Below are 26813 nucleotides of genomic sequence, written 5' to 3' on the forward strand. Positions count from 1 at the left end.
GTGGCCAGTAACCATTATCTGCAGTCTGGTGCAATTTGGTTGATTTTCCATTGACTTATGATGACAACGTGTTTTATGGCGAGCACTGACTTTCCATGGCAACGGCATATGGTAACATCCCATAATTAACATAGAGCTGTTCAAAGCCGGACCAGTCACCATTATCTACAGTCTCGTGCCATTAACACGATTTTCCATTGACTTATAATGACAACGTGTTTTATGGCGAGCATTGCGTTTCCATGGCAAGGGCATATGATGACATCCCATAATTAACATAGAGCTGTTCAGGGCCGGACCATTAACGATATTCTGAGGTCTGGTGCCATTTGGACGATTTTCCATTGAGTTACAATGACAACGTGTTTTATGGCGAGCATTGCGGTTTCCATGGCAACAGCTGACCGTGAGATCGCAGATTCTGCTTAGAGCTGTTGAGGCATGGACCAGTGACACACAGGCGAAGATTGGAGGTCGATCGAATTGTGTCCATTGGAGTTACAGCGACATCGTGTTTTATGGCATGGGATGCGTTGCCATGGCAACGCCACATTTTGTAACGTAAATTTTGACGTAGAGCTGTTCAGGGCAGCAGTGTTAACCATCATGTGGCGTTTGGTGACTTTCTGAGCATGTCAGTTGGAGTTATGACATCATCGTGTTCCATGGCGAGGGGTTGACGAAAATCGTACGAACGCGAACTTTGGCGCTAAATAACGGCTACGCCGTGCAAAAAAAAGTTAGATTTCGTGATATCGTTTTGTCGCCCATGTCTCAAGACGCTACCCGACGATTTTCGAGCTGATCGGACAAGGCCCCTCAAAGGAGTTCGTTCAAGTATTCAAAATGGTCGACTTCCTGTACGTTTTTTCATACAGGCCCATGAGGCTTTTTTGTTCGTCTCCGGACCCTGGATATGCGTAGCGATTTTCGTTCGTTTCCGAGAAAGTTAAAGTAGGGGGAGTTAACGTTAAAAACGGAAGTGGGCGTGGCCTACGCAATTTTTATCGGAAAGTTCCGAAACCAATTTCAGACGTCTATTTTCACCAGCGCTGACGCACTGGCACATTTTCGTGAGTTTTCACATATGTTGCGGGGATCAAATTTGCGTTCAAAGACGCAAAATAAAAATAATAATAATAATAATAATCGGACCAATTTCAATAATGTTCGTGCCCAGTGACGCGGGCTACCCTGTTGATATGATTTCGGACCCCTTCACTGGGCTTTTGCCCCTCCTTTTCCCTGTTTTGTGCGGCCTTTGGTGGTACGTCGTTCGCGAAGCGAACAACCAATTTCAATAGGGTCTTCAACGGCCTCTGGTCTCAGACCCTAAATACCTACCTTTGATTAAATAAACAGCAGGAATAACTGAGGAACATTCAGGATATTAATTTGGTCATTACTAGTAAACTTATTCAGGCACTTCACTCAGTATGTAATTTAGCTCTATAATTGTTTATCTCTACTGTACTCACTTTTTACCTCTGAATTTGTCTTTCAGATTTAGCCACTAAATATTCCTCGAAATCAGATCTGAGATACGACATACAGCATATAGTCAGTATACTTAGAGATGTAACACCTAACAAGTTTTTAGAAATATAGTCCACTTCAACCACCAAATGGAAAATGCATGAGCAATTCGGCTGATTTCCCATCCAATGCTTCTGTGCTTATCATGCACATTATTTTGCCTGTAGAAAACACATATATTTAAGTGTGTATCGCTTTTGTCTTAAAATGATATTCTATGCAGTAGACTTTAATTGCTTATACCAAAGTATGGGTAACTTCTTGTATAAGTCTGATCTGCTGATACGGGTACATATTTCCAATGTTACATTATAATCTTTTTTCAAAGCTTGTGACCACATGTTTTATTAGAACGCTCATAGAAATCACTTGTTTGTAGGCACTAGACTTAATTCCTGCCAGCTGTAAAGATCAGACTTTTCACAGACTGTATTCCCCTTAGGTGTAGGAGAATAATTACAGCAGCTATCCAGTCAGCAAACGCAAAAATATATAAGATTGAGAAGCCTGTTTCCCTTGTGATTTATATACCTCGCAAATAGAGTGCTTCTGATTCTGAGGAGATCAGCATCAGTCATGTTTATTTGAACTTGCATGTTTCTTCACTCATCATGTTCCCTGCTGCCTGTAAGCAGTAAAAGTGTTCAGATTTAATGGGATGTTGTTGCTGCTCGCCAATGATGTTTAAGTCTTTTCATCAGGGCTATACATTATCCCCAGTTTTTTTCCTTTCTGTCTCTGCACCATGTCCTAACGTGCCAAGTAAGAATGCAGTTTCTTTTAACTCTTCTATATGTTTAACCATTTAGATGTGTAATTACATGCTGTGCAGGATGTCATAGCCGGGGGCTGAATTTACTCCAGTTTTTTTAAAAGAGAAATGACACTTCCTTTGATTAGTTAAATGGCCAAAGGCTAAGAAATTGAAAGATAGTTACAGGGCTAGGACAGTTGTTCGTATATCAACATTGGGGGCAATGTTTACTATCCTACTGTTTGATAACAAACGTGACAACAGTTTGTATACTGCCACCAGCAGGAGGTCTCACGCCAAAGTGCTGCTGCTATAGCAGCACCCCTACTTGGATAGTTCCAAATCAGTAGCAGCTTAAAAACCTGTCCTTTTAACACAAATATTCGTCACAATTTATCACTTTTCACTTTCATTCATGGTGGGATACATTCTGCGCAATTTACCAAAAATACACCAATTAAGTTAAACTGAGTGCCTAGCCAGTCCTTTTTACATAGGTTGGGCCACCTGGAAGTATCCCAGTGTAATGCATCTACAGCAAGGGAGATGCAAATGACTGATGAAAGCCTGCGAATACACAAATGCAGAAACATGCAGATTATTATCCCACCTGACGGAATATGCCCATGCGCCCCGGTGTCTGATATTAACATAACAATGTGTGAGACTGCAATTAACTCAAAAGAAGACCAAAAATGTAAGTTTCACATGTTGAATATCAATTCATTGTTGCCTTTCATCAACAAAGCCGAGTCAACTCTACGCTCTGGAAACAGCTCCTGGTTTTTAGAAAACATTTCCTATGGGCACCAGAGAAGCACCTTACTGTTACGAGTGTAAAGGCTGACTTTAATGGACTTAATATGTTTAGCATGAAACACACAATGTTTGTTTTCAGAAGACCTTAACTGACATAGTTACACCCACCTTATTGTTATTGTGACCTAACAAGCATCTTTTCCTCTCCCTTAATACCTTTTAGACTAGAGCATTCATAACAAAAGAGAGTAAGTATTCTTTGTGTTAGCTGTTTTGTGATAGCTGGTACGTGATTTGGTTTTACTGATTTCAGTAATGCTAGCAAGTTTTCGAAGGTTAATGAGTTGCAAAGAAGCAGCAACACAACTTTTGCTGCTTGGCTTTCATACCAGTACACTGTCTTTGTTCTTTCAGCTATGTTTTGGTCCCATTTCTTGAGTAAAAGTAGTGCCTCTACAGAGGGATATTTTAAAGTTTTAGAGTGAATGAATACAAGTATCGATTTAGCGGCTTCAAGCAACTAACAGAAAAAAAAAGGAACTGAAGTGAGTCAAATATTTGAAAAACCATTCACAAACACTCTCACCAGTTCTGCTGATATGTTTGATAGAAGGGTAACTATCATACCACAGTATCTTTTATGATACTTGCCTGTTTTGGATTTTTTAGACAGGCATATGCGCATTGCCATCTTTCTTTTGACATCTGGGCTGCAGCCGGAGTTGTACTTCCCTGAACCTTTCCTTTATCATTCCCCTTACCTCCTCCTGCAGGCCTGCTCACAGATGGCAAAAAATACCTTGTTGTCCCAAAGGCCATTTCATATGTCCCCTTTTACCATTTTAATCATACAAGAAGTTAAGATCACTCTCAGTTAGCCCATTACATATTTATATTGTCTGAAATCTTGTGTGGAATACCCATACAGACTTATAAAATCATATACATATGATAGTTGACAGTGGTCAGTCATACGTTGAAATAATTGTGCGTTATTTTGATCATGTGCATGACTCTTTTTTAGATCCTTCCTATCCTGACTGAACCATCATTTTTGTTGTCATTCATACAGTATTTCATTAATAAGCCTACACTAACGAATGCACCAAAACAGGAACCAACATGTTCAGTAAGCTTCATGCACTGCTATTTTAATGTTGCTAAATGCTCTTAAAACAGTGCTCATTGTTTATTGGTTGAAGTCTGTAACATCTTTGATATTTCAATTTTGAATCTTACTCTACAGTTTTACAAATCATGTAATACCTGTCGCTATAGCATGTATTTCAAACTCAAGCCAACCTAGATTAAAGGTCTATTCAGCACTGCTTTACAGTACTTCTGATCTCAGTTGTTTTATGTACTCTATATGCCTTAATGTCAAATCTGTTTTTGTGCCTAGAAACCCTGTTTCCACTACAGCTTTTGCATCTGGTACCTGGATTAAAAAATCACGAGTATGCACTGGAAACCAAGCAGATTTATTCACTTCTCTCTTTCGTAATGAGTCAGGTAAGGATTCAGATTATTTTACTTTCTTCACAGAGGGTAAGAGGTTAATAAACTTTTACCTCCATCGACAAAGCTGCATCCCCTTCACCCCGCTTTCCTCCCACCTTCACATCCTCCTGTCTGCTTTCCCAGACAGCCTTGTTAACTTGTCTACCGCTCTCTGAGCTTATGCCAGTAGGTAAATAATAAACAGATTATATCTTCTAGTCCACTTAACATCAATTATTGCTTTGCTATACTGCTGTGCTCGCTATGGTCGACTTTAGTGACTCATTAAGAAAATTACTCTCTCTAAGCTCTACAGTAGGCTGCTGTCTTCAGTTTACACTTTACTGAACCTGCTACTAAAAGGAGTTAATAGGCACTTGTGGGGAAAAAAACAGAAAACGACACTTGGTTGCTGAATATCTTGGTGCATTTTTCTAGTTTACATGACAAAGACTTTAGTCTCAGTAATTATGCTGGATGTGAGAATAGCTTGATATGGTAGTAGTGTGACCGCGCTTTCCAGGTTACACAGGCCTCTAAAACCGCTTACACATAAACACAAGATTTATTAGACACTTTCTTATTATGTTATTGTTTAGCATGCAGGCAAAACAACACATTGAAACAATTTTCCAACCTAAAATGCAATATTCTTTTGACCCAATGAAGTCACACCAAAGGATGGTCAAACAAAAACTAGCATGTGGCTATATGTTCAATGCATCTCATCCAAGAACATTTTGGTGTTTGAGATTGAGTTCCCAGGATGAGTTATTGCACATTTAGTAACCAAATGATCCTGGATAGATGAAAACGGATGGAGAAACCTGTATCTACCGTTGCATAATTGATCCCCTATCCGTCAGAGACACACAGCTTCACTTAGTAGACAGTGACATCTTGTGGTGAGTGAGATTCCTTTTTGTATCAGGTCTGGTCTGAAAATTCAACCCTGTTCCTGTTCATATTTTATACTCTGTAAACTAAAAGTATAATATTTTCAGTGCACACTTTTTAAAATAACAATCATATAATTTGGATCAACTTCCTTGTTAACAGGAGTCCTTTTACAGAGCAGGAGGAGTGTAGCTCAAACTATTCACAACAAAAATGACAGTTTAACAGACAGGAAACATGACCTTGCCCCTCATTTAAATCCAATGTTATAAGCAACATATCCCTTTTGTCCAGTTTCAAATCAAAGTGTCAGTGATAAATATATAGATTTAAAGACTGTCATTTTTTTTTTATCTGGCTATAAATCCAAAAGTACAAAAGTATTAATTATGCCAACATTTGGTAACTTTAAGTAGTTTAATGTTTTTTCAATACATTGATACTCTAATTATGACATCCAGTTACAGTAAGTGGGCAAATGTACTCTCAAACTTTTATTATTTAATTTTATAAACATTTTCAAGTGTATGCTCTCAACTCATGACTCCACCCCCCCGAAGAGCCCCATGTGACCTTGTGTCAGGGTGAGGCTCTTGGTGCACTTGTTTCTGAGGGTTCGAGCGCTACACAGGACCAGGAGGCCAAGGTTCGAGCGGAGGGAGAGTTTTGTTGTGTCTGGAGCCATGGACTACCAACAGAAACTGGCAGAAAAGCTCACTATCCTCAATGACAGAGGCAATGGGGTGTTAATACGCATGAACTACATTAAAAAGGTAAGGGAGCATATGAAGATTTAAGGAAGCGGAGGTAGAAAGAGGGAACTTAACTTTCATGTAATACGCTTACGCTTTATTGGTTTTCAAAATGTGTAACTGATTAAAGTCATTACACAATGCAAAGATACATCTGAAAGTAAACATACAGGATAGACAATGACTGTATGAAGCTAAACTTCAATGTACTTTATTTTTAATGCACAAAAGTTATACAGAATCTATAAGGATGCATTACTCATAAAATTGTAATGCACTGTAACTCAAAATCAATAAACTATGAAGGAGCTCTTCCTCAAACTGTTGTAATGAAATAATGTGAGGTTATTTGTTCAACAATGGCTATTTGTTGTATATACAGAACTGTCTTCTAACTGCAACTGAGCATATTTCTCCAAAGAGGAAGTGCAAACAGGAAGTCAGAGCTGAGCTGTCAGTCAACTCTAGTTTTAGCTATTCTTAAGCGAATGCTGTGAAACTCACAGATCAGATTAGATCCAAACAGACCAGTCAAATAAGACATTAGAGAGTTAATGGAATGAACTAATGATGATGATTCCAGAGAACGAATGATTGCTTTATTTTGACACCCCACACTTATCTGAACGTCATATACTGTACAGGAAGTTTAACTCATGAGAAAATAGAATATGTTTTGTGTTCTGTGCACACACACACACACACACACACACACACACACACACACACACACACACACACACACACACACACACACACACACACACACACACACACACACACACACACACACACACACACACACACACACACACACACACACACACACACATCCCCCATTCAGTTTCCCTATTTGAGCATGTGTATCATGTCTTTTCATGAGGAGGAGAAGTGGAAGAGCAGTCTACCGTCAGCCTGAGAGGAGCAGTTCAGTGATGACCATTCTGCTCAAGGTCTCCTTCAGGGTTTCTGAGGGGGGCAGGGAGAGAATTATTACCCATTCTGCCTGTAATTTCAACAGCTAGTCTGGGGATTCATCATCTGACAACCTACCTTTGCAAACCAGTGGTTGGATGCCAGTCAAAATGTTAAAAAAACAACAACAATTTAATCCTGTCAGGAAAACCCACCGGGCATGAAAATGTGTTTAAAAATGAAAGGTTTGACTGCCATAACCTCCCGGGTGAAACATAACAAATATCAGGCTGAGTGTTACGGTATGATGTGCAAACCGTTCGCATCACATCCTCACATCTTTATCTTTTTCTAATCTCTGCTACAGACCTGTGCGGACCCTAAGTTGCGGCTCTCCCTTCTGACAGATAAAGCCATGGAGACCCCCATCAAGTACATCAACAAGAAATTCCCCAACATTGACTTCAGAGGAAACATTGTGAGTGTAACTGCAACAATTTTATCTGTCCTGCTTTATAGAAATGGACATGCTTTTACTATATTTTCCTGTTTTGTTGTAATGATGCAGTTGTTTTGGGTACTTGAGACAACATGTTATTTTTTTTGTTCTTAGTAAATTATTATTGTGTGATCCACTAAAATACATTTGGCCAAAATGACAAGAAAGCTGTTTGGCTTATATATTCATCATCAAACTACTATCTTATGATCCCATGCATTCCCCTCCTGGCTTTCTAAAACTATAACACAATCTGTACAAGACTTATTTTATGATATGGCTCATAAAATCAGTGCAGGTTGAAGGACTCTGGTATATCTCATTATGTTTGCTATGCTATAACTACATGTTTTTTTAATATACTATTTACTATAATCCATTCATTTAAACATTTGCATATGACTGCTGTGGTTTTATCAATAAAAAAGTGGAGCTAATTAACATATTAGTACTTGTTAATACTTGACCAAAGTTCTGATAATTCTTTTGCAGCAAAATCTGAACAGCATCCAGCGACAGAAATCTGAAGTGTTGGCAGCCACAACGAGCTACTACGACTCTTTCCTGGATGTAATCGAGTTCAGGGTGATAATGTCTTTTTTTCTTGTTAAGTTTTGAAAACCATTTGCATGAGAAGGACCTACATGACAGCTTCAGAGGAAGGAACAGAAGCACCACATAACAACTGTCTAGATTTACAAACATTGAAAAGATGATAGATAAATATACATAGTCTTACTTATTTACACAAAAACAAATCTGATAATATGAATTCTCTTTTTTTAATTAATTCTTTATGCCGCTATTTAGGTTTCTGGAATACATTTACATTTAGAGAGGCTTATTCCTAAAGAGGGAAATAACAGATTTTAGTCCCAATACGGAGGACGGTTAACTCACTGTGGTTTTGTGCAGTTTGTCACTCACCTCCCCTCACATTAGCATACATCTGTGATGGAGGTCGCAGCCAGGCCAATGCATCATCTGTTTTTGTAAGATTGAAAATTACTCAATCATGATGTTATAAAAAGAAATATGCAAATGTGTAATGATGTTTAGGCTACAGGAATCTCTGAACATGATAATGTGTGTATGAAATCAATTCAGAGGCTTAACATGGTGTAAATGTCTGTTTTCTGAACCGATCCTTCTCTGTCCCTAATTAGGACCACGTGTATGAGCTGCTGAACACCATAGATGCCTGTCAGTGCTTCTTTGATATTGTAAGTTTACTGTATACAATATGTTTTTTTTATATAACTCAAGGAAAACAGTGAAATCAGGCACACCATCTGCTATTAATATAACAAGCTGTCACTCAGTTGTCTCTTTTCATTCCTTCTGCTAGAATGCTGTTTACTCCTTCCTGCTAATGCAGGTTGTGTTTTCTGTTCTCACCGCCCACAGCCTCCACCTGTTCAGTTTGTTAGGTTTTTAATTACCATAATTGTGTGACATCTCTTTCCTTGTGCATTACGTATATGCTTTTGTATATTTAGATATGTCCTGATTAGACTGATATAGGAACAGTCATTTCAGAGCCACTGACCATACTGACATTTTCATTTTAGGCAATTAACTTTGACTTCACCAAGAATTACTTGGATCTGATCATCACGTACTTGTCTGTTATCATCACGCTGTCTCGCATCGATGATAAGAAGGCACTGGTGGGTATGTTCAACTGCGCCCATGAGATGACCAATGGGAGCAGGTGAGAAAACATGAAACGCTACATTAATTTGACTTTACATGGTGAACACAATTTCAACACAAAGAAATATACCCATCCCTATTGATCAAAATAGCATTAAGTAAGCATTTACCAAGCGCAGCTATCCAGTGAATAATTATCAAACACTTCATTTAAGTGGTTTGATTAAAGCCATTACGAGTTTCCACAACAATCAATGTGAACATTTCTCTGATCCTTAAAATGAATTACCAAGTGCCAAGTGGTAATCTGACATTTTGAGTCCGCCCACTTTGCATAATTATTTGTTTCCTCAAAGGATGTTTATCTCAGTATGAGACGTGAGCAGGGAACACAAACACATACTGTACATTTCAAAATCATATTTGAATTTCACAACACATGTGGCTAAGCCCCTCGAGAACTCTCAACTCTGCATTATTTAAACCACCCAAAAATGAAGCTGTAAAAAAGGATGTAATATCCCAAACTTTAGTATCATCAGTAAAATCCCTGTAAGGACTGCTAGACTGGCACAGTATTAGAGATGATATACGATTATAATGTCTTACTTCTTTTCCTTCGCCTTGATTAATTGCATACTGTGATAAATCCTGCAGTGACCCCTCCTACCCACGGCTGGGCCAGATGTTTGTGGAGTACGAGCATCCTTGGAAGAAGCTCACGGAAGAGTTTGGCCCTCACACAAAAGTAAGCTCCCTGTGCAACTGTTTATATACATTGCACAGTAAAATAAACTAAGCAGTCAGATTGAATAAACCTTGTCCAAATAGTACTGTATATTTAAGAGAACACAATATTAAATATTAAATAATACACACTTCTGTTATTGTCTTGTTATGTCACTACACCCTACGCCTGCTCAGGCTTTCCATATAGTTTAAGGGAGGACGGGCACTAATGTTATGTGACAAGGTCAGACGTGCAGTCAGTGCTCCAGCTCCTCCTCAAGGTGTTGGATGACGATGATGTCGAAGCTCTGTGTATGCCAGTCAAAGTCGTCAGTGGAATGCAGACATACAACTTTGAAAGACTATACAGTAGCTGTAAATTGCAGATGCGTTACCCAACACTCACACAAATTAAACATTTTGTTTCAGTCAGTAAGTTATTATTTTTACAAGACAGTACAAGCACAACAAACAGGAGCAATAACATAATTCACCTCTTTGCATGTCAATCTAAGTCAGACAAGGTCAAGCAAATATGAACTTAATCAATCTCGTTTGACATTACTGCTATAACAGGAACATCTGAGGCATAGATGTGCCTGTTATAGCAGTTGATATTTGATGTCCCTTTAAAACAACAAACTTCAAGAGCACTGTCATCCAACACACATAGAACTAGTTGGCACAGCTGGCAAACACTTTTCTCACTATACAGGAACAAAAGTCTATGTTCAGCAGACATAGAAAAGAAATCAGGACATTTTGCAAACAATTTAACAAAAGGTCTGCATTTTATGTTTGAGATGTTGACATATGGTCAAATGATTCAACACTTTATTTACTGCTTTTACACTGACAGTTACACTAGTCTGTGTAGTGGACCATAAAATATGCCTATGTGCAAAAAACACAGCTTTTCAGCCTCCGTCTGGTTTGCTATCAGTCGTAGTGGAGTATTGCCATCTCTCTGTATCTCTATCATTTTGCCCTCTTCCTGTGTCTGCATCTCTCCCGCTCCCTCTCTCACTTCCTCCCTTTTCTTCTCTATGTCTCTCCCAGTCTGTGACGACAGCCTTGCTGTCTCTGAGGATGGTCTACCCACGCAGGAACCTGCCAGCAGAGCAGTGGCGCAGTGCCCAGCTCCTCAGCCTGCTGAGTGCTCCAGCTGCCATGCTGGACCCGGCCTGCTGCGACACTGTGAGTCCACCCTCCTGTCACCTCTCCTCCTGTATTTATCTCTGAAGAGGGAGAGAGAGGAAGCGGGGTTGTGTCTAAAGTGTGATTTTTCCATTGATGTCAGGCATAGAAAAGGTTCTTAATGAGGCAATTAAAGTATATGTGTTGTCTTAAAGGTCAGACACAGTCCATTTAACATTAGTAGCATGTCCTCCCGTTATAGAATCGTCAGTTAGGGAAGGATTTATTGTATTGTCTACTGCACTCTCCTATCCTCCCTGAAATTGTACTTCTATCTGTTTTCTTTTTCGTGCACCATTCTGTCCTTTGTCATCCTCACTGCTGTCTTCTAACACGGCCATTACGACCCCTTGTGTAATGTTATGATCCCTGTTGCCTGTGGCCTGTTCATATTAGAAACACTATTACAGCCAAAAATGGAACCTGCAGGCAACAATATATCTTGAAAAGACACCATTTATTTCAAGCAAAAGATGGCCCTCATTTCAAGGCTATTGAGAACACAGGCAGGTATTGTGGGCTTTATTATAAATGTGCATCTTTTACCATATTTAGGGATGATGGTCAATATTTCAAGGCAGATAAAAACAATATTTTGTCTTGAAGGAAGAACAAGAACAGTGTAGGAATAAAGGTGTTGTTACCATATCATTTAACTGATAAGTTTGACTTTTTTATACAGTAGGTTTAGCACATTTAAGGCTGAAATGAATGTGTATGTATTGGGAGTAATGGGCTTGTTATTTATCACAGATGGCATGTGAATACCTGTCTATGGAGGTGATGGAGCGGTGGATAATACGTACGTATTACTCATACTGAATATGCCATTTGTTTTCTTTATTAACAACAAACAAATGTATTAAACATATGCAGCGTTTCTGCTTGTTTGCACTTTTGTACCTTAAGCACATTTGAGACATACTGCGCCTAGCAAAAATGAAATGATACAGAAGAACTACACACGCAAATAGTACAGTATGAGTAGAGATATTATTACTTTACCTCAGAAGCATTACCGGTTCTCATATGCATCAGGAGGGGTCCAGCTCCACAGGTTGTTGTTTAATAAATCTTGCTGTCTGTGCTCTTTGCAGTCGGCTTCATGTTGTGCCACAGCAGCCTAAACACAAACCAGGCCTCTCTGGAGCTGTGGAAGATGGCGCTGCGGAGTGGCCTCTTCCTCATCCTCACCAGAGACGAGGTTCTCAACATACATAAGGTCTCCGAGGAACTATTCGACGGCATCAAAGGGTGTGTAAGCTGCACTGCTACAGTATAAGAAGTATTACTAGTTGATGAATGAACATGTAAAAAGCAATAATGGGTAATTTGTGCCAGATAATACACCCTCATATTTCAATCCATTAACAAAGTGGATCTGATTTAAAATATCCTCTTAAGAGCCACTTTCATTCTATTGCCTGTTTTAAAGAGTCCTGATGAGGACCTCTTGCCTGGTCTCTTTGATTAATCAAAGAGACCGGACAGCAGGCTCAATACAGACACATACTATAAAGGTTTTAAAATAAACTAATCCAACAACATTTAACCAAAAATGCTGCAAATGTTCAATGTTTGCAATAAATAATATAACATCAACAGTGACACATATACGTATACATATATATATATATATTCGTTTTTAAATAATTTGTTATTATAGTTTTCAGAACTGTTTTAAATGTAGGTACTGACATTTAAGGTAAGTTCTGTTAGAGAATACATAACATTACCAAGGCAATAATTTAATAAAAAATATTGAAAATGGCCTGATATGACCAACTTCAAATACCAAGTATGGCAATAAGAAAAGGTATCTGTGAACAATTTAAAATGGTCGATATTCCTTGACAACAATTTTTTTTAAAAATCAGATATAGCAAACGAGTTGCAGACATCAAGGAATGCCGGGAGTATGCTATCCTCAACAGGTGAGACTGACAGGAAACTATGCAATATGCAATGTTTGAACATTTTTGTGTCATAAATATTCATTGATGTGTATTTGCTTTGAAATGAGCTGTGGGGACCAAATATCCATGTCCATTTCCTGTGTTATTACCAGTGGAGCTATGCACAGAGAGAGGAGGCAGTTTCTGAGAGGAGCGTTGAAGGAATTATATAAAGTTCTGGAGGATGAACCTGGACTTCTGGGACCAAAGGTAAGAGTAACGGGAATGACAGCTGTGCCGAGGAATGTAAATGAGTTTATTTAGTGTTATAAATCCAAAATGAAATTCTGATAGCATGACTTATGTAAAACAGCAGCTTTGATCCAACTTCCATCCTGAACACATCTTGGACTCTGGGGAATATTGGGATAGGAGGGGTGATTTATTGGGAATGACCCTGCTTTTCACAGCAATCATAACTCCTCTGTTCTGTGTGCCAATCAAATCCCCAAGGCCCTGTTTGTCTTCATGGCTCTGTCATTTTCCCGTGACGAGGTCCTGTGGCTCGTCAGACACTCTGAGAATATGCCAAAGATAAAGACGCCCGAGGACTACATTGACAAGTAGGTCCTAGGTGCAGAGGGAGAAAAAGCCTGTAGTGTCATTTGAGTGTGCTAAAATCTGGCAGCGAGAAGGTTGCAGCTCCCTTGCTACAAATGATTAAGTCTCTCATCAGCGCAGAAGCTATGTACTTTTTTGTAATATCCTATAGTGTGAAAAGAGTTTTTAGAGTTTTGTACACATGTATTTGTGAAATTTAATAAGAAGGGATATGTTATGTATAATGTTAATTAGATTTTTTGGTTTCACAGTCAGATGGCAGAGCTTCTCTTCCACATGGAGAAGTTACGAGGTCTGATGACAAAGTACAACCACGTAGTTCAGCGTTACCATATCCAGTACCTTGCTCAGTTTGATGCCATGGTCCTCAATGACACCATACAGGTACCGGAAGGCATACTGTATACAATACACAGTACAGGTTCTTATTCCATTTATTTTTCTTCTTCATACATTTATCTATTTTTCTCCTCTGTAGAACATGTATGTTTGTCCAGAGGAGGAGTCAGTCCTGTTGACTTCATTCGTCTCAACCCTCTCTGCTTTGTCAATCAAACAAGGTATCACAACAACATCCTGCAGGTTATCCTACTTGTGTTCACCACCCAATATTTTATTTTATTGAAAACGCAAAATGAAATGGTATTTAAATAATGATGTTTCCATCTGTATCTACAGTGGAAAACAAAGAGGAGTTTGACTTCAGAGCAATTAGACTGGATTGGCTAAGATTGCAGGTAGTACGGTTTATATATTGCACCATATTCATATGTCATTATAAATGTTGGTAAATGCCACCTTGAAGTGTTTTTTACCTCTGTTTTAGGCCTACACAAGTGTGAACAAGGCCCCGCTTCCACTAAGGGAATACACCGATTTAGCGAAGGTGATGAACATGATTCAGTTTCACACAAGGATGGTGGACAGTGTGGAAGAACTTCTGCAGGAAACATCTGAGGTGTCCATCCTGGGGTCAGTTTTGTCTTTCCTCTCCTCTCTTCTTCTCTTACAAGGTTGAATACTTTAATGCACTAACTGCTTATTCTCTTAATTGTTTTCCAGTTTCTACCCACGTGTTTTTGAGAAGATGTTTTCCCAGAGCAGTGAGGATATGACCATGAAGCGTTACCTCATGGCCTTCCCGATTGTCTGTTCCCACTTCAGCCAGTGTGGACACCCGCTCTGCCCAGAAGAGGTCAGTATTCAGTTTTGTGTTAGGGAAGTTATTTATAATGAGCTGAGAAGCATTTAAAACACCTTACACTGCATGAAGTTTGACTGGTGACACAAGTTCCCAGCTGCATCATGACAGCGATATGTCATTTTCTACGAATATTGAAATAAGCTTTAGTTTATAAAGTTGTAGATAAAATATGCCCTTGACAGTAAACAGTAACCACCACCTTAACGTAACTATGGGATAGTATGTGAGAAAACATGCCTTTAATCACACCTGTGTGTTTTTCTGTGCCTTTGTACAAAAACCCTTGATTTTCATTTGAAAGAAGACAAAGAAGAAGCAAGTGAAGTATTTTTTGCTTCATCATTCATTCTAATCATGTAAAGCTGTAGTGAATGTTGCATGTACAAATCCAGAAAACGTAATCATATTATATACAAGATTTAGTACAGTGTCACATGCCATGTTTGTTTGTGTGTCTAGACAGAGGCAATGGAGAAGAAGAGTCTACGCCTATGTGTGACCTTCCTGGAGCAGATAGCCAAGCAGACCAGCACTGTTGTGTTAGAGATATGTGCTGAGCAGTGCAACCTCAATGACCAGGTGAAGGCTACTTCAGTATTTTTTAAAAACTCATTATGTAGCACAGATTGATTCCACCAAACTCCATATCCAAATATAATCACACAAGCCTCCGCTTGGCATCAGTGGGTTTAGCAGCAGGCAGTAGACAATTGAGAATTTGAATAAAATGATAAGCAAGGACCACATCTCTGGAGTTGATAATGCAGGATTGTTTTTGTAATCCCTTGAGGAGAATTCCAAAAAAGTGTTTACTTTTTGACTGAATGCATCCAAGAAAAATTGTAGTATTTGTTTGCTGAAATCTTCCTCTTTTTCTCTGTTCTTCTCTACATCTCTGCATACACCTTTTTCCACTTGATAATCCCATAGCTGCAGCCCAAGCACTGTGCAGACGCCATCAGCGCAGCTCGCTACAGAAAGCAAAAGAAGCCGGTGCCAAAGAAGGGAGAGGTCCAGAAAGAGAAACCAGGCGCTGAAAGCCTGAGGAAAGACCGGAGCGTTGTTACCAAGTCAGGTTTCCTTTTGTTTCCCCCCATTTTCTATAGTTATCTCTCAGCTTGATTGTTTAATAACTACACTGAATTGGCAGATGGTTTAGAAAAATAGTCATTATTATTACATCCCTGATTTCTGGAGTCATGAAGCATTATCAACAGCACTTGTTCTGGTCAAACTGCAGTTAAATAAACATTTCACAAAGTATATTCCTCCAAGGTTGGAAGTAGGTTAATGCAGTTCATGTAGCTAGAAACATATTAATATCTGCTGACATTTCCAAATGATTTCCTTCACCTCATCATGTGTTTCTCTCCTGGAGTTATCAGTTAGACAGGATTAAAATGCTTTCGCCTACAAGGCATTTGCTGTTTCGAGCTTTATTACCCTTCAAGTTGAATCAGTCAGGGTTGACAGCTAATGAATCAAGCTATTAAAAATAAGAAACAAAATGCCTCAGCATATTAAAAAAATGGATTTTTACTGGCAGCACATTTAATGTTGGCGTTTTCATTGTTGGATCACATTCTGTATGTAGCTACTTTGGAATACTCACTAATTAGGTATGAAGAGTTGTAATGCTGTCTCTCTCCCTTTTCTCAGATTTCCTCCCTGCTGCCTCAGTTGGAGATGTTTTACAAAACTCTAACATGTTTATGACCTTATTTGTCTTAGGAAAGCTCATCCATACTACAGTCACTGTCAAAATATTTGTTCTAAATAATTCTCCCCCCCCCCCCCTCTTTCTTCTCCTAGTGTGGACAAGATGCATCTGATGCTGACAGAGCTGTGCGCCTCCTACAGCATCTGCAGTGACTTTGTTGTCTTCGACCACATCGTCGTTCCCACAGAGTTCCTCATTTCCTATCTGGAGACACGCCTCTCTGAGTATGCTGAGCGGGGATGGGGGGAATTCTTATCTTTATATACATATATAAATGAAGATGATGTGATGAGTCCTCATGGTGCATTAAAAAGTCCCTGAGGTGACATTTGCCATTTTTACTTCCCCTATCTCATGTGCAGCAGAAGCATTTTACATTTTACATCAGTTGTATTGTTCTCGTCACTCCATAAACAATTCCTGTCAGAAATATGCTAATTATGGACATGGGTGCCAGCTTTCATTGTGAAAGAGACACATTGTCCATGTCATATTGATTTTCTCTGCCAGTGCGTGAATCTGATGCACCATTTTTATTCAGTGCAATAACATATTGTAATCATTTCACTCTTGAATTCTAAAATACTAACTGTACAATAGGCTGAACTCCCTGGGGCTTGATGACCAGTATGTGACGGAGCTCAGGGAAGATTTTAAGGCATCTCATGCTGCATTTTTCCCCAATTATCACCCACAGATTTGCACACAGTTTTCTTTCTCCCTCTGACAATAAGGGAATCATTTGGAGCTTCTCTTTCATTAAGTGTCTCCTCCATCTCTATAATGAACCCTGCTTTTCGATCAGATACCTCGGTGTCAGGCTGTGCTGCACCCACTTAAAAATCTGAGAAGAGATCCATCAAGTCACTCCCTTGCTCTGTGTCATTTCAGTTCTAACTGTTATTTAGATTAGGGATTGGTACCAGGGCAACCTAATGTTTCCGTGTATATGCTCTGCTTAGTCTCCCTGTCTTAGCTGATGATTATCTCCCCTGTCACCCTAAAATTAGCACCCTTGAGTCACAGCGCGCTCACAGTGATTGGTCCTTCCATGGCCAAAATTGTAAATACACTCTAAGTCAGGAAGGGACGGAGGGAAAATTAAGGGCCCTGTCAAAAAATAAATACAATTGCAGCAAAGCCCTGGAGCAGTGAATGCGCTGACCTTAGGAGAGTATAGTACCATGCCACCATGGCTCGTTTAACCCGTTTTAATGTCCCATCTGTCAGCCCTCAGCCAACTCTGGCCTTGAGATAAGTGACGTTGGTTAAACATGTTTCTCCAGGATCATCGTGAGAATGGCCAATTACAACCAGACCACCCAGGAGATAGCCCGTCCCTCGGACCTCCTGGCGGGGTTGAGAGCCTATACAGCCAGCCTGCACTGCCTCTCCAGCTACATCAATGTGGACATCACCCGGCTGGTGAAGAACGTCCTGCTGCAGCAAACACAGCCACTGGACTCACGTGGAGGGCCGACCATTACTACTATCTTCACAACCTGGTGTGTGTACAGAATAGCTGCATCTACTGTTTGATGCAAGTGTCCTTATAACATCCACACATTCACATATAACATTGAGCTTTAACATAACCGGAAGTGTAGCACATCCAAGTTTCTCTCTATCTGCTTTGTTTTCTGTCTCTCTCATCTCTTCTCTTTGTTTCTCACTTAAACTCTCTTCAATTCAAACTTCTGTTGAGTTAAGGCTGAGGAAATGTTGTTTTGTCTGCTTCTTTCTGCACCTTAGGTACCTAGAGAGTCTCTTGCGTCAGGCCAGCAGCTCCCTCATCGTTCACTGTCCCACGATGCACTGCTTCATCAACACCGCTACTGACAACGAACCAAGTTTCAGAGCAGAGGAGTTTTCAGATATATCAGGTTGGGCCCCAGAGCGTAATTACAGTATTTTAATCCGTGTCATCCATCATAATGTCAATATGACTATCATGGTACATCAGTCATTGCATTTGGATGAATAATCATAGCTATATTTAAAAAGTTAGAAATCCTACTATTCCACCTTCTTTAAGATCAACTCTGACTTTTAATGCATATTGTGTTGTAGGACAAAGTAATTTAGATGACAGTCATAAGTGACATGAACTTCAAATTCATGAAATTTCTGCAAGTAATGGAAATATTTTAGTCATATAGCTGTTTACTTTATCAAGTTAAACAAACACCCTGCTGCAGTTTTTTAAAAAGGATTTTTGGAGATTATTTTGAACATTTGCCTGCCAAGAGCGAAAAAAACATCAAAATGAGATGTCTTTTTGGTACTTTAAGGTTAAATGATCATGGTCCAAAGATCAAAGACATGACTCATTTCTCAAATACTTAGGATCTTGTTCATTTCTGTTTCACGTCACGCAGATGGAGCTGAAGTGATCCTGGTGTTTTTTTGCTCATGCTGCCTGTTATACGTTTTATTTTGGCATTGCCTGGCTAATGTAAAGTTCAGTACTATTTCAGCATCTCTTGTCACTCCTCCACACTGCCTTGTAGGAGTTGTAGACCTCATTATAGCTGTATTAAGGCTTTATGCAGTCCACTTCAGCTAATGCAAACAAAAATAGAGATGCTAACATAATGCTACCTTGGAGACCATTGCACTTCACCAGACACCCCGAACAATGTCATCATTTTTGTCTATATTTACTCTGTAGTGAGGTATCTGTGTGCCTCACATTGACTCACCCGCCAATCCATTAACCACCTCCAATTTTAACCGCAAGCGTCATTATCCATCCATATTGGCAGAGATGTTGAGCTGAGTGACAGCTTTAATAGCTACAGTTGTCTCTCTCTTATTGATTCAGCTACACTCACAGATCTAATTCAATCTTTCTTATTTTTATCCATGACAGAGAGTCAAGCTTTGTTTTAGACACAAACACCACACTGGTAACAAAATGCTCCACCTAAGCTTGTTCCTGTTGTTTGTTTTTGTAAACACGTTTGGCTGCTTGACATCAATTTAATATTCTGTTCTTATCTCCCTTTTATCATGATCCGAAATTATTCATATCACCTTGTGAACAGAGTTACAGGCCCTGGCGGAGCTAATTGGTCCGTACGGTCTGAAGTTTCTGAGTGAGAACCTGATGTGGCACATCACTTCTCAAGTCACTGAGCTGAAGGTACGTTTACAGTGTGATGTTATGAGCTCATTTCAAGGTTGTGAATCAATTACCTGCCGAATTACCTTTGATGAGTATTACTTCTCTGTAGAAATAGACTGTTTTAACCTTCAAAGCCAGAGAACAGTAAACAGTGTATAGGAGAGAAAAACATTTAAGAAAACTAATACAATTAACAATAGATCATAGGATTCAAATTAAGTTCAGATTAGTTGTTCCTGTCTGTCCATCTCTTGTTAATGTTTACACTGGAATAAATATAATCTGTTTATATACTATTAGATAGATTTAAAATTATGATATAAACCACAGACATTTTGATTAATTATAGTAGGAGACAACTTAAAAACGTCCTATCATATTGTAGACAACAGCTAGAGAAAAATGTGTAAATTTACGTCGTTAAAGCCGATGCTAGCTGAGGCTTTTTAACCAGCTAGCCTTTAATGTTGTTAGCTCGCTTGCCTTAGCTGTGTAGTTGGCTTTTTGTCTGTAGAGAATAAAGTAGTTGCAGGCTTATGAAGTCAAACAAGAGTGCAGGTACTTTAGCTTGACTTATTTTATTTAACTGTTTCTGGTATTTTTGCTAACGACGTAAACTATCTGTGACAAAAGTCACATTCAACTCTTACCTCTATTATGACTGGATATGTTGCTACTGTGTTTATTACAGTCAAATTCATGAGCTCTAAGTGATTTTATAAATCACAATTGTTTCCTTTGAGATACATTTTATTTAATTATATTAAAATAAATTATGATAATCTACACTATTACTCATTTTGCAGGGAATTAGTGCTTAAAAATTACACTTTGTGTTGTCAAACATGTGAACCTCTTCTAAAACTGTTTCTGCTGCTGTACCGAGTCAGGCTCCACACTTTTACACTTAAGATTTAAGTGAGAAGTTCTGAATTTACTGAGAGGCAGTTCTGTCACAGCTAAGACTTCTGTCCATCATAATTCCCACCTGAAGGGGGTTTTATTGAACTTTTTTCTCCCCTGTGTTAGAAACTGGTGAGAGAGAATATGGACATCTTGGTACAGATGAGGAACAACTTCGATAAGCCAGAGGAAATGGCTAACCTTAAGAAGAGGCTGACAGGTGAGAAATGGATAGAGGGGGAGATGTGAAGGGAGAGGTAAGGGGTTGAGAAGAAAAGGAATTGCTAAAAGTTGAAGGTGTGATGAAGGCTGACAGAGTGAGATCACAAAGTACTAAGGGATAAAAGAAACAGACAAAGAAGAGCAACGATAAGAAGAAGCAAATGAGGAGTGCTGCAGATAAATCTCACTAAGCTGAAGCCCTTATCATGTCTATACTTACTGACATACAGAAAGACCTACCGCAGGACTCTTTGTAAATCACTTATATATCCATCACAGAAGAATGAAGTACACCAGAGACCAGACACAGGACAAACAAACAGTCTAAATCAATTTTGAAGAAGAAAGAAAAGTCAAACATAGGAAAGAATGGGCTTTATTCAATTGATTTGATATCAAGTCTTTTTAATTTGAAGCGCTCCTCTAGGCTGAAGAAATACATTTACACAGAGGGCATGAACTTACTTAAAATATTAGAAACAGTGTATGAGGAAGGCAGACCCGTAACATCAACATTGATTAAACAAAAGATATAACTAAAAGAATTGTCAATGATTTTCTCCTCATTTTAAGTCCTTCAAGTGTTGATATATTTTGATTTGAAAAATCATAAATATGTTATATACATGTATTCATACAGTATATAAAGTACTATTACATGGTCATTTTCACTAAAGCAGCTCTCTCATTTTCTTAGAGCATGTAAAGGAAATAATTTAACTGCAAATAACCATGTGAGCTGTCAGTCACTTCAGATTGAATATATTGTATTTTTAGTACAGTTTACTTATTCATTACTACAAAAAACATCTATACAATTACCCACAGTACAATCCTGGAGCTCACAGCTTTAATCCTTCACATCCAGCAGCAAGCCTCTCATCTTTTTCATATGCACTTCTACAGGTGGAGAGAATGTGCTGAAGAGGATGGCCATCATCGGGGTGATCCTGTCCTTCAGATCCATGGCACAGGACTCTCTGAAAGAGGTAATACCCAACAACATTTAATGCTAATATAACAACTCTTAGTATGATATACTGATGAAAAGGTTTCTGGTAGTGTAGGTGACAACATAGAATATGATACTTTATGATTATGGAACATTTGGTTAATTCTTGATGTTGATTTTCTTTGTCGACAGTTTGTAAAATGGTTTTACAGTTATTTTCTCATACAATCCAATGAACTAGGTCCTGAATAAGCACTGTCCATACCTGCTCGGGCCCATCGAATGCATGAGAGACTTCATCTCTCCTGAAACGGACATCAAGGTGAAACACAGCTTGTAACTACACTGTAAAAAAAAACAAACGCGTACTGCACATGAATCATCCCATCACATTTATCAACAGTATGTTAACGGTTTATTTTCACAGGTCTGACATATTGTGAGAGAATTTAGGTTGAAGACATATTATTGCATTTACATTCATCATAATGTATTTACTCAAGAGACTTTGGGGAATGTACTGATTGCCCCCAGAAGTTAGGAATCTAGAATATACTGAAGCACAATAGACAGTGTGCAACATTAGATCTCAGAGTTGCATAGAACTATTCGTTTCTGTCCTTTGGTACCAACCAAATTAAATTCTTATCTCCCTTTGGAGCAATCTTTGTGACCGTGACTCATGAACTCCCTTTCCCCTACTTAAGTCTGGCCTCTGATTGAGGCATGACTGCCACAGCAGGGACCAGGATAACCCCAAAGACGTCAGCAGCCCACTCATGCCTCCGTGAGAGGGGCCGTGATCGCCACTGCAGCGCTTCACTTTAAACCACATCAGTGAAACATTCTAGCCAGACAGGCCAACCATGCATGCAACCAGAAATAAGGCGAGATCAAAACCTGTGTGTCATAAAAAAGGCACCCAATGCTGATTTAGTTTCAGTACAGATATAGTTTGTCACTTTTATGGCTGCTACATAAGATGCTAAATGCAACATCTTACCGACTTTGTTTTTATCAGCAATAAAAAGCAGCAAAATGATGACAATGTAAATGATGCATTCAATTTGAATTGCCCTTCATCTCTGCAGAAGCGTCTGCACTTCATTTAATCCTTTATGACCTTACAGGTGACTCTGAATGTTTTCGAGCTGGCTTCTGCTGCAGGCTTTTCATGTGATATTGATCCTGCCCTCGTCAAAGCTATCGGCAGTATGCAGACAGGTAACACTCAGACACTTAGTGCCACTTCTGTAGACCACTTGATCTTATGGCTTAGTCACCAGGAAGAGAGCATTCTTTCATATTTTAATGTTTTCTTGGAAAAACCTGCAGATAACACGTCAGTTGATGAGGAGTACAAGCTCTCCTGTCTGCTGCTGGTGTACGTCGCTGTGTCCCTGCCTACCCTGGCCCTGGACCCCAACTCTTTCTACAGCCGAGAGCATGGAGGTGCATATCAATTCATTCACTTTCAGCTGCTACACACTGCTTTTGAGACCAGAACCAACTACTAATCGCTTCTTCTTCCAGACATTACTCACCAGCTGCTGATAGGGTATAAAGAAGGTACTCCACCCTGAAACATTAGACTTATTAGCATCTCTGTGCATCATACTTTCCAGTCCGTCTGACGTGGTCCAAAGCAAAGTATGTTGGTTAACGAGAAACACGTTTCTGTTGAGAGACTTTTGTTTACAGATAAGTTTGGCTGACGTGCATTGATACAGTTACTCTTGGCATGTGGCCCTGGTGACCCTAACAGCTTGGCTCCAAGCCTGGACTGCAACATTAAGAGCAGCAAATAGCCAAGATTTCTATCAAAGCACAAGGTGGCGTTTGTCTCAGGTCATTTTCTTTGTCTCTATTTTCCATTGGCGTGTCGGAAATAGATTTACCCTTTCAGCCTGAGGAAGTATGCTCTGTACACTTCCTCTTAGGTTTTACGGATCAGTACATTTCTCTAATTGTCAGGCCACGAAAACATCCTTTGTGTGGCTAAAGTTACAGGACCTGCTATTCTGTTCTTTTTATTTTCGATGTTGAATTTTGTGTTTTTTATTTCCTCAGGTCACAACAACAACATCCACTGTTTAGCTACAGCTATCAACCAGCTGGCTGCTGCCATGTTCACCATCCAGAACAAGAACATAGAGCAGCACCTCAAAGAGTTTCTCCTGGTGAGCAGCAAACACTTTATTATGTTTCTTACCTTTTACATTTTTAAATAGTCAATTGATATGTTCTGGCTTCAAAGAATCAGTTTATTGTGATTCATTGATGTAACAAATGAGCCTAAGGGGTTCAATCAATCAATCTATTTATAAAGCACATTTAAAAACAACCAACGTTGACCAAAGTGCTGTACAGAACAGAGCAGGTAGCTGACACGACCTTTATCATAAGATAAATAGATAACTAAATACATTTAAAAAATGATGCTTCCTCAGATAAATAAAAGAAAAAAAAAGTTTTCCTGTGAAATATTGTATTGAATATAAGAGATAACTTGTTTCTGGGACACATTAGTTTTCTCAAGACACTGCCAGCCCCTGCCCCATTTGAGTCCAACAGAGTAAAAACATTTCAATCGTTTTATCTTTTTAACTTTGTGTTATTCCACAGCTGGCTTCCTCCACTCTACTTCAGTTGGGACAAAATGTGGAAAGAATGGAGAGCAAAAACCGAGAGTCCGTCTACCTGCTCCTACATTTGGTAGGTTTGCTAGCACTATAGTAATTATGTCTTTTAAATTTACAATGAGACGTGACTGGGTTTATGAATTGACTAATGGGAAAACCTATGACCCTTCTTTAAGAGGTTTTCTCTTTATAATAAGCCGTCCTGCAGTGTCTTCTATAATGGCTTTTCCCTTATCTTATTAAAGCACTAATAAATGAATAATTAACAATGAGGTCGTTAAGGACCACTCATAAACTCTATTGAGTTAATATGTAAAATTGCAAAAGAATAGAGAGGAGTTTTTGCACATCAAGAATACAGAGACCTCCGCTTACACAAGTACAGATAACGCATAACAAATTGATCAACAACCAAATCCTCATCAAATATTGAAGTAATTTTATGTTATGCAAAGTCATCACCATGCACATTTTATTTATATTATAACAACAAATGTTTTTGTATGTCAACAAATCCCAAGGAAATCCCAAAATTGGCAATGAATGGATCTCACCAACAAGTATTGTCTGTGTTTTCCTGCAATCGACTTCCATTTATTTTTCCAAGAACAATTAAAATGACATAATTGAGCCTCATTGTTGCATTAGGTGACATGTTCCTTCAAAATGATAACATAGGTGATAACATAGGTGCTATAGTTTGACACTTACAAAGTTGTCCTGCCTTAAATAGGGACACCAAATGCATATTTATCCACTGCTGACAATAGTCCCGATCAAAAGCATCTTTTTCTCTTATGTGTGTGTGGCCTAAAGATCAATGTCTTCAGTAGAAATGAAAAGGGTTGGTGCAGATATTTATTTATTTTTATTTGGGATATGTTTTAACCCTTTCAACACTGCCTCTTTCAGATTGTGGATGTGTCTCCGTTCTTGAGCCAAGACATGCTGGAGAGCTGCTTCCCATATGTTCTGCTCAGAAATGCCTACAGAGAGGTGTACAGGAACTTCATTGTCACTCTGGGCTGAGGATTTCTTTTTTATATCTCTAATGTAACCTAGGCTTTTCCAAACTATATTTTAATGTGCTTGTATATTTAGTTTGTTATTCCCCTTAAGTCTCTTTTTCATACACTTCAATGCATTTCCATCAAGTTAACCATAGCTTACTGTGGTTCGGTGTTCCTTTACAAACTTTAGACAAGTTTTATGGTGCTTATCTGCCAGTATTATGCAATACATTCTCTACTGCTGTAGTATTACTAAAATCAGCTTGAATAATTTAAATGCAAATCAGGCACAAGTTAATATATCACTGTTACATTTTACACACCAGTGCCATGACATAAAGAAAACAGGTGTAAGATTTTTCATTATTTTAACAAGAGGCTGTATAGTATGTAATCTTACAAATGTTCAACCAATAAACATGCTATTTGATTTCTTTCTGGTCTGTATTCAACAACCTGTCCTCATCTGCTTCCAGTCCATCCTTCCCCATCCCATCCTTTATTCTTGGATGAAAATCATTTTGTTAATGTTAAAATGTAATGTCTGCACAACGAAAAGTCCCTTTTGCTAATTTTAGATCATCCTATGTTTATTTTATTTGCAATGAGTCAATGAGTACCACACCTCCTCATGCTTTTTCTTGTATCCTCCCTTTGCACCCTACAGTGTTCTGCAGCTATTGGTTGCCACGCTGGAGATCTGGATGTTCACATCCGTGTGTGTGCTATGCTGTGCTGTGCTGTGCTGTGCTGTCCTGTGTGCTGTGTGCTGTGTGCTGTGTGCTGTGTGCTGTGTGTGTGTGTGTGTGTGTGTGTGTGTGTGTGTGTGTGTGTGTGTGTGTGTGTGTGTGTGTGTGTGTGTGTGTTTGTGTGTGTGTTGTATTTAGGGCATCAGCGTCTAAGGACGAGGGATTCAGACCTCTCACAAGAGCACAAGAGGTTTGATTCCCACTACAGGCAACACTTCCGTGAATACACAGTTGATAATTCATAAATAAAAAGAAGACGGATACATAAACAGCGCATTACTAAATCACAAATTGTATGCATAAACAGTGTGAGTGTCTATGTTTATAAAAGGTTAAAGTCCAAGGTAATAGAAAAACAACCGTCATATATATTATTCAGTTAAAACATAGTTATTGTCAAAACTAAAAGAATAATATCAAGTTATTAGTCAAAGCACAAATGGTCAAAACACATATCCAGTTTGTGGATTTTTGTATGATGATTGTTGTGTACCGAGGGAATACTCACACATCAGTAGAGAGGTTTGCTCCTTTTTGTTTCATCATGTGCCCATTAGGTGCCCCGATATGTAAG

General features: G+C 38.9%; 1 protein-coding gene across 3 annotated transcripts; it reads left to right on the top strand.

Annotated features, from left to right (window-relative positions):
• The first annotated feature begins 6032 nt into the window (after positions 1–6032).
• nckap1l (NCK associated protein 1 like) lies at positions 6033–25920 on the top strand. Of its 3 annotated transcripts, XM_063910590.1 has the most exons (31): positions 6033–6219; positions 7481–7591; positions 8105–8197; positions 8779–8835; positions 9184–9326; positions 9926–10016; positions 11057–11194; positions 11948–11996; positions 12292–12448; positions 13072–13128; positions 13263–13359; positions 13603–13712; positions 13962–14094; positions 14189–14270; positions 14389–14447; positions 14537–14682; positions 14773–14905; positions 15374–15493; positions 15845–15984; positions 16727–16858; positions 17921–18139; positions 18387–18517; positions 19682–19779; positions 20791–20884; positions 21793–21875; positions 22080–22160; positions 22969–23062; positions 23174–23290; positions 23909–24018; positions 24464–24553; positions 25393–25920. In XM_063910590.1, the coding sequence occupies exons 1-31, from the start codon at positions 6130–6132 to the stop codon at positions 25507–25509; spliced, it is 3372 nt and encodes a 1123-aa protein (XP_063766660.1). In that variant the 5' UTR covers positions 6033–6129; the 3' UTR covers positions 25510–25920. The 3 variants fall into 3 exon arrangements, 2 of the variants coding, with proteins under 2 accessions (XP_063766660.1, XP_063766661.1); XR_010168186.1 differs by lacking the exons at positions 24464–24553; positions 25393–25920 and having other exon boundaries at positions 23174–23407; XM_063910591.1 differs by lacking the exons at positions 22969–23062; positions 23174–23290; positions 23909–24018; positions 24464–24553; positions 25393–25920 and adding an exon at positions 22546–22946.
• Positions 25921–26813: the final 893 nt, after the last annotated feature.

The sequence above is a fragment of the Eleginops maclovinus genome, chromosome 20 (assembly GCF_036324505.1).
Source record: "Eleginops maclovinus isolate JMC-PN-2008 ecotype Puerto Natales chromosome 20, JC_Emac_rtc_rv5, whole genome shotgun sequence".
Classification (NCBI taxonomy): domain Eukaryota; kingdom Metazoa; phylum Chordata; class Actinopteri; order Perciformes; family Eleginopidae; genus Eleginops; species Eleginops maclovinus.